The following is a 9,257-nucleotide window of genomic DNA, read 5'->3' on the forward strand; positions in this document are numbered from 1 at the left end:
GTAAGTCTCTCAAAGCTTTGCACTTCTGGATTGTACAATATTTGTACATTATTCTTACAAAAATTATTCAAGCTCTGTGAAGATGGTTGTTGATCATTGCTAGACAGCCATTTTCAAGTATTGCCATAGATGTTCAAGCCTATTTAAGTCTAAACTAACTAGGCCACTCAGGAACATTCAATGTTGTCTTTGTAAAGTCCAGTGTATGTTTGGCCTTGTGTTTTAGGTTATTGTACTGCTGAAGGGGAATTTGTCTCCTAGTGTCTGTTGGAAAGCAGCAGATTATGCTTGTGCTTAGCTCTAAGAATTTGTTCTTAACTGACTTGCCTAGTTAAATAAAGGTAAGATAAAATATAATGTTTTTATTGGTCCTAAAAAACTCCCTAGTCCTTGCCGGTGACAAGTATACCCATAACATGACGCAGCCACCACTATGCTTGAAAATATGAAGAGTGGTACTCTGTGATGTGTTGGATTTGCCCCAAACGTAATGCTTTGTATTCAGAACAGTTCATTTGTTTGCCACTGCAAGGCTTCCTTAGTATTGTGGAGTAACTACAATGTTGTTGATCCATCCTCAGTGTACTCCTATCACAGGCATTAAACTTTTTTATGTCACCATTGGCCTCATGGTGAAATCCCTGAGTGGTTTCCTTCCTCTCCGCCAACTGAGTTAGGAAGGAAGCCTGTATCTTTGTAGTAACTGGGTGTTTTGATACACCATCCAAAGTGTAATTAATAACTTCACCATGCTCAAAGGTGCTTCAATGTCAGATTTTTTTAGGTGCCCTTCTTTGCGAGTCATTGGAAAACCTCCCCGGTTTCTGTGGTTGATTCTATGTTTAAAATTCACTGCTCGACTGAGGGGCCTTACATATGTGTGGGGTACAGAAAGGAGGTAGTCATTGAAAAACACTATTATTGCACACGAAGTGAGTTCATGCAACGTATTATGTGACTTGTTAGGCACATTTTTACTCCTGAACTTATTTAGGCTTGCCATAACAAAGGGGTTGAATACTTATTGACTTATTAATTCATTTGTAAAATAAATTCTCCAAACATAATTCCACTTTGACATTATGGGGTATTGTGTGTAGGCCAGTGTAAAACAATCGCAATTTAATCCATTTTAAATTCCGGCTGTAACACAACAAAATGTGGAAAAAGTCAAGGGGTGTGAATACTTTCTGAACACTGTATAGGGTACGTTTTTACAGTGATTGTATATTTCTAGATAGGCTTTATGTAGTGTATTTTAATTCCATTACTTATTGCATTTTAATGAGGGATTTTATTGGAGGTGCCCAAGAGGTGGATTTGGTGCATGCGTACTTGATCAAAAACAATACTTGAGGCATTTTTTAAGTATTGGCATTTTTTCAGAGCATGTAACTTTTTTTGGGGGGGAGTACATACCGTCTGTAATGGCAGTAAAGACGATAGTTGCTCAGAGAAACTCCATTCCGAATGTATTTTGACATTATTAAGCTTGAAAAGCTGGTGAATGGCTGCTTCCTGGGCTTAAAAGGAGAATCGCCATATTCAACATCTCCTGTAAATTCAAATTCTGGTTGCAAAAACACCATGCATAATAAAGAAAAATGCATCCTCTGGTGACACTGCATGAATTCTAGCCCTGCAGCGCACAGAGCCATATGATTGTTTTGCTCGCTCACTTCATCATAATCAACAAAAACCCAACAGGTGTTGCGGCTCCCGAAATCACGATAATCTTGATCATGATTATCTATCACTGTTATTGTACGTTTCGCTGCAGAACAACCCTTCTTTTCTCAGTTGACAACAAAGGAACGACCATTGTGGGTTGGATCAGAGATGCTGTGTGATTTAACCAATCATGCAGGACACTGGTGGGGTTCTGTATTATCATTTGCACTCCTGCTGATGCTTTTATATTACAGTGGCACCACTATAACTGGCATAATTGCATCTTCAAACCGCCCAGAGTTGCACCCTTGATCCAAAATCCATTAGCACAGTGCAAGTCCGGGCCCATGGGACAGATGAGGGCTTGGTTCCAACAGGGCTTGTTATCACTCCACCACAGTGAATAAAATATTTAGGTTTTGTCTTTGCTTGCTCTTCATTGATTGGCACAGCAAGATAAGAGAGTGTACCATGGCCTCGTAAAATTACATTTTACACTTTTATTTTTACTCAATTATTTATTTGTTTGTGCCAAAACCCACAATCTGTTGCTTTGTCTACTATATATATTAAAGGGCCACAGGATATTTTCTTATTGCACAACATTTTAACTTTTACAGCCACCCCCTCTGTGTATTATTGTCTATCAAATTACATGCCTGTAATTCCGGTCTTTCAATACTAGACTGTCTAGCTGTCAAACAACGACTTGAGGTTTCCTCTCACAGTGAGATGAAGATTTTATGGCTTCCTTCTCTGCCTCATGGATCGTATCTCTTGAGAAAGGTAAAGTTTTCTTTCCTCCAGTCTTTTCCAGTTCAGTCCCACAATGCTCTATATTGGCTGTTACATAATGGCAACACAGCACCTCAGGGCAATAGTTCTTACTCAGCGACAGGTGGAAATCTGATAAACAAACTCTGTTATTTTCATTGTTGAAAGGCTTGATCAAATTATACTTTTACACAGTTTGAACATATTGAGAATGGGAGCCACAACTCTCTTTCGTGGGAGAAATGAATGTCTCAGAACATTTCAAAGGTCTCCTTGTAACGGCTGTCGTAGTCGTTCTCCTCCTCAGACGAGGAGGAGCATGGATCGGACCAAGATGCAGAGTGGTAAGTGTTCATATTTAATGAAAAAACAACAAAACACAAAAACCAGCAAACGTGACTAACCCGAAACAGTCCTGTGTGGCCCAAACGCTGACACAGGAACAAACACCCACAAAACACAAGTGAAACCCAGGCTGCCTAAGTATGATTCTCAATCAGGGACAACGATTGACAGCTGTCTCTGATTGAGAATCATACCAGGCCGAACACCAAATCCCAACATAGAAAATCAACCATAGACCAACCCACCCAACTCACGCCCTGACCAACTAAAATAAATACAAGACAAAGGAAAACAGGTCAGGAACGTGACAGAACCCCCCCCCCTTAAGGTGCGAACTCCGGGCGCACCAGTACAAAGTCTAGGGGAGGGTCTGGGTGGGCGTCTGTCCACGGTGGCGGCTCTGGCGCTGGTCGTGGTCCCCACCCCACCATAGTCAACCCCCGCTTCCGTGGCCTCCTCCCAATATCCACCCTCCATGTCAATCCCACTATTCCAAAGGGCAGTAACAGACTGAGGGGCAGCACCGGATTGAGGGGCAGCACCGGATTGAGGGGCAGCACCGGATTGAGGGGCAGCACTGGACTGAGGGGCAGCACCGGACTGAGGGGCAGCACCGGACTGAGGGGCAGCACCGGACTGAGGGGCGGATCCTGGCTGGCTGGCTCTGGCGGATCCTGGCTGGCTGGCTCTGGCGGATCCTGGCTGGCTGGCTCTGGCGGATCCTGGATGGCTGGCTCTGGCGGATCCTGGCTGGCTGGCTCTGGCGGATCCTGGCTGGCTGGCTCTGGCGGATCCTGGCTGGCGGAAGGCTCTGGAGGATCCTGGCTGGCTGGCTCCGGCAGCTCCTGGCTGGACGGCTCCGGCTGGTCCTGGCTGGACGGCTCCGGCTGGACGGCTCCGGCTGGTCCTGGCTGGACGGCTCCGGCTGGTCCTGGCTGGACGGCTCCGGCTGGTCCTGGCTGGACGGCTCCGGCTGGTCCTGGCTGGACGGCTCCGGCTGGTCCTGGCTGGACGGCTCCGGCTGGTCCTGGCTGGACGGCTCTGGCTGGTCCTGGCTGGACGGCTCTGAAGGCTCGGGACAGACGGGCAGCTCAGGACAGACGGGCAGCTCTGACGGCTCGGGACAGACGGGCAGCGCTGGGCAGGCAGATAGTTCAGACAACGCTGGGCAGGCAGACAGTTCAGGCAGCGCTGAGCAGGCAAGCAGCGCAGGCGGCGTTGGGCAGACGGCCGACTCTGACCTGCTGAGGCGCACAGTAGGCCTGGTGCGTGGTGCCGGAACTGGAGGCACTGGGCTGGAGACACGCACCACAGGGAGAGTGCGTGGAGGAGGAACAGGGCTCTGGAAACGCACTGGAAGCCTGGTGCGTGGTGTCGGCACTGATGGTACTGGGCTGGGGTGGGAAGGTGGCGGATATACCGGACCGTGAAGGAGGACACGCGCTCTTGAGCACCGAGCCTCCCCAACCCTACCAGGTTGAATGGTCCCCGTAGCCCTGCCAGTGCGGCGAGGTGGAATAGCCCGCACTGGGCTATGCTGGCGAACCGGGGACACCCTCTGTAAGGCTGGTGCCATGTACGCCGGCCCGAGGAGACGTACTGGAGGCCAGATATGTTGGGCCGGCTTCATGACACCCGGCTCGATGCCCAACCTAGCCCAGCCAGTGCGGCAAGGTGGAATAGCCCGCACTGGACTAAGCACGCGTACTGGGGACACCGTGCGCTTTACCGCATAACACGGTGTCTGACCAGTATGACGCCCTCTCACTCCACGGTAAGCCCGGGGAGTTGGCTCAGGTATCCTACCCGGCTTCGCCACACTCCCCTTTAGCCCCCCCCCAAGATATTTTTGGGTGAGCCTCTCGGGCTTCCAGCCGCTCTGCCTTGCTTTCGCCTCATAATACCTCCTCTCCGCTTTCGCTGCCTCCAGCTCCGCTTTGGGGCGGCGACACTCCTCTGGCTCTGCCCAGGGTCCTTTTCCGTCTAGGATTTCCTCCCATGTCCATTCCTCTTTTCCCCATTGCTGTTGTTCTTGCCATCCTTCTCCACTCCGCTTGGTCCTTTTATGGTGGGTGTTTCTGTAACGGCTGTCGTAGTCAACTAAAATAAATACAAGACAAAGGAAAACAGGTCAGGAACGTGACACTCCTGCACAATAGGAATGTGCCCAATGAATTATGTAACCTAATATACAGTGGTGCATTTTTGTGCATATTTTTGTTAATATTGTGTCATGACGTTGCACTGTTGGGTGAGGTTTATGACCCCCCCCCCCCCCCCCCCATAAATACCTTTCCCCCTTTTCTCTCCACTCTACAGAATGGACTCTTGGAAAGCCTTTTGTTAACATAGAGAGAGTATGGTAACATCAAAAGATTTGGGAATGGAACAATATTTCCCTTTCTCAACCAGTTGAAAGTGTCCGTTTGGTACTTAAAGAATATGATGTCAGATCAGTTGTTCTCTGGGACATTATATCTGATGATAGGACGACATAAATTGTATCTTGGAAAGTCTACACATTCTAGTTATCAGATTCACATGGAATTGTTGTGCAATTTAAATGTTTAAATTTGAAACTATTTGTGAGAAGATGAAACTATGCTCACTCAGTGGCCACGCCCAAGTGAACAGACATTGGTTGAGAACTATGAAACACGCCCTTCTCTCCCACTGTACAAAAGCCTGTTGATGGAAGTCAACCTTAGTTCCCGATGACGTGAGGACTGGTGTCCATACGTTTAAAAGGGCTAATTTCAACTACAACCTAACAAAATTAGTATTTAGTTCCAGAAATATTAGGACTGCTGTCCTAATGTTTAAAAGGGCAAATTTCAACGTGGACGACCACCACACTGGAATGGTGAATTTCGACTAGACCTGCCAGAATACAGCGCGAGCTGATTATGGCAACTTGGTATGAACTTTGAACGATTATTCACTAAAGAAGAAGTAATACCTCCTAGACGTTGAGTTATCAGCTGCAGCTGTAAATGTACTTGGCCTAGGAAAGGACAGACAATCTGCGAAGAACGACAGGGTACTTTAACGTATCCGCTCTACAACACTACGACCAGAAAGATTATTCAAAGGACAATTGCGATCTCTGCTGGGTAAACCAGTTTTCCATCTTCGACCCATCCATCGAAGCGCAGCTCAGAGTAAATATATATATCTTGCATTTTCCTCTTCCGAATGGGAGGTTATTAGAATGCATAAGATTCTGTATTTACTGTAGCATAGCTTCTCAAGATCCGATAGAGATTCAATCCCTTTGTCCCTCAGTCTTCCCGCTCTTTCATTCAAACCCAACCCCCTTCCTTTGTGTAACCAGCCGTCATACCAGGTTAGCCCACTAGTGGCTTTTCATGACATGATTAGTAATCGATGTGTGAGCTATCCCCTGTGTATATATATGTAATTATGTGTGATTATTTAAGTATTTAGTAAATAAATAATTAAGCCAATTTGTGCATTGCTGATTCAACTTATTAGCTAAGGTTTTTGCAGACAACCAAGTACTTACGACAATCAGAATTAGACCGATCGAGGTGCCGATTAATAATTGACTGCTATTGATATAAAAGATCTTCAGATCTTTAAGAGAGTGGATTCGGGAGATAACCACTCTATATAAATGAATGCTTCTGTCATGCCCAAGGTTTATTAATGGTTTAATTGTTGCATGGTTTAATTCAATCACGTAATCAATTGAACTATAGGTAATCGATTTGATAAAATACCATGTCATATCATTTAATCATAGTCAGACACGACAATTGTTTACCTATCAATAATATAGTAGTGTCATATGGATGCAATTGCCAAGTATACTGTACCTGTTGCACTCTTGCATGGCATTCAGAAAATAATATTAGTTCTGACTCATTGGTCTTGGCAGCTCAGTTGCTCATCCTGAGGGCACATTACGAGGGTTACAAAATCACGTCTGATACGGTTTCATTTATTCCATTCCAGCCGTCCTCCTATAGCTCCTCCCACCAGCCTAGTCTGATTTCAAGTGCTCTTTTCTACAATTACAGAACACTCGCGTGGTAAACCCAACAAACAACTCACCCGTGCTGTCGCACTGATTACAGACATTAAATGTTGATTGAGTTGATGGATATGGTAATTATGTATATTTGTATGGGTGGATGCTATGTATTGCAGTATAACAATTTCATTTTGTCTTAGATGGAGATAACACAGTCTAAGGAAGATGTGAGTAATAGCTTTCCAAAAAATCCCCTAAATCCAACCAGTGACTTAAACATACCGTTTGACTTGGGATCGACTTCAAACTGAAATTTCTCTGAAAAAACATGTGAAAGGGGATTGTGTTCAACCTTCAAAGGAACATATGGTATACTTTTTGCATTAACTTAACTTTTCCAGGGAAAATCGAGAGAACAATAAAGATAGATCATAAGAGGTAACAATCCATACTTAGTGAATTCAACTCGCAGCGATTGAATCAAAGGCCTTATTTGAAGCATGTTTTCTTCGCCTCCAACACGGCCTTTAGTAGAGTTGATATACAGACTGGCAAAATAAAGGAAACATCAACAATTTGTCTTAGGGTGTTGGGCCACCACGAGCTGCCAGAACAGCTTATTGGCAGGATGAGACACCATTCTTTCACAAGAACGTCCATAATTTGGTGTTTTGTTGATGGTGGTGGAAAACGCTGTCTCAGGCTCCGCTCAAGAATCTCCCATAAGTGTTCAATTGGGTTGTGATCTGGTGACTGAGACACACACACACACACACACCCTTTAAAACCCCTATGCTCCTTTGAGACCCCTCTTTCAAAGTCACTGAGATCTCTTCTTCTAGACATGGTAGTAAAAATAATGGCCAACGGGCATTTCTATACATGACCCTAAGTACGATGGAATGTTAACCGCTTAATTATTAAGGAACCACACGTGTGGAAGCACCTGCTTTTAATATACTTTGCATCCCTCATTTACTCAAATGTTTCCTTTATTTTGGCAGTTACCTGTAGAATCATTAGTAGTAGCAACCAGGAAATGGATTAAAATTGACCTATGGACTGATTTGCCTGCAGCCTCACTTAAATTATTAATTCTCCCTACAAAGAGTTGAGCTTCTTTCACTTCTCTCACATGTCTGCGTCATTCATTTGTAATACTATGACATGCTATTTTAATGCAGTATGAAGTTTGGTGTTGTATTACAAAATGGTTGTGTGCGAACTCGTGTGGTGGCCTGTATTTGCTCTAGTTCTGTCAAATCGTATAACGCTGCTCTACAAAATTTGGTAAGCAAACATAATATTAAGTCGGGGAGTAGTCTGCTGTGTGTGTGTGTGTGTGTGTGTGTTTATGAATTCAAATCACCTGTGTGGGCTGGGTTGCCCCCCGGCCTCCCATCTTTGATTGACCTCTGTCACGAGTCAAGTGTCTGAAGCACTTCAGTTGCTCTGTGCTGTCATCCTCACCCCTGGACTGGAGAAGTCAATTAGACATCGTCTCTCCACCGGAAACACACCAGCCGCCTGTACCCGCATTACAAAACAAGGCAAAGCATCTTATTTACAACCCAAGGATATTGACAATGAATTCAGAATGTCAAGGACCCACACATCAGTGTGCTAAAACACATTTACAATTCCAGCTCGCCCATCCCAGTGCAGCTTGAGTGTGTGCGCTCATTACTTACGGAATTAAATACAGCGGCAATTTGTGTTTGGCCCCTCTTTTTCTCTTGTAGCATCAGGGAAGGGTTTTGAGAGGAACGCAGCAACAGCACTTTGGGTGAGCTGAGGAATGAGGTTTTTGAATTTTTCCACTTTAACAATCCTATTGTTTTAAGGTGATTATTCGCTCACCCCAAAATGCATTGAAAATATGCCTGATTATTTCAGGAAATGAATGCGCTGGAGAATTCCGTCTGAGACTAATTAGTAGGTGCAGCACTGAGACAGCATAATGATTACAGAGTGGAGAAACAATGCGCTGCCGTGATCACATTCCCTTCACTTTCTCAGCCCTCGCCTAATGTGAATGTACACAGAGTGCCTCTGCCAAAAAGTGCAATGCAATGTGAATATGCCCCCTTCCCTTCCTCCTTCTCCCCAGCCAATCCCTTAAGCCCCTGCCCTCCTGTACTGAAACCGGTGTCTCCGTCTGCTTGGGAGAGCCTACCTCCTCAAACAGATGTTGCCTGCCCTCCCCCACCATAAATATGTCTGTCAGCCGACTAACAGACAAACTTACCCAGCCTGGAGAGAGAGGCGTGTAGGCTGCATGCTCAAATGGGTAAATAAATGAAACGAGGAAGTGTATTCAACACTTAATACACTTCCCCGGAGCAAAGAGCCCTTAATACATTTAACGAGGTGATGTGTGTGTGTACATTTGTGTCTCTATCTGTGTGTGTCGGTCTCTCCCTCTGTGTGTGTGTGTGTGTGTGTGTGTGTGTGTGTGTGTGTGTGTGTG

The 9,257-nt window shown here is 45.3% G+C and overlaps 1 protein-coding gene across 1 annotated transcript; it reads right to left on the reverse strand.

The window, feature by feature from the left end:
• Nucleotides 1-2,118: 2,118 nt before the first annotated feature.
• Nucleotides 2,119-8,866, reverse strand: LOC139542587 (proteoglycan 4-like). The gene is made up of 3 exons (XM_071348196.1): nucleotides 8,479-8,866; nucleotides 8,157-8,314; nucleotides 2,119-4,890 (listed from the first exon to the last, which is right to left on the reverse strand). The coding sequence occupies exon 3, from the start codon at nucleotides 4,418-4,420 to the stop codon at nucleotides 3,278-3,280; it is 1,143 nt and encodes a 380-aa protein (XP_071204297.1). The 5' UTR covers nucleotides 4,421-4,890; nucleotides 8,157-8,314; nucleotides 8,479-8,866; the 3' UTR covers nucleotides 2,119-3,277.
• Nucleotides 8,867-9,257: the final 391 nt, after the last annotated feature.

Source organism: Salvelinus alpinus, chromosome 17, assembly GCF_045679555.1.
Source record: "Salvelinus alpinus chromosome 17, SLU_Salpinus.1, whole genome shotgun sequence".
Taxonomy (NCBI): Eukaryota; Metazoa; Chordata; class Actinopteri; order Salmoniformes; family Salmonidae; genus Salvelinus; species Salvelinus alpinus.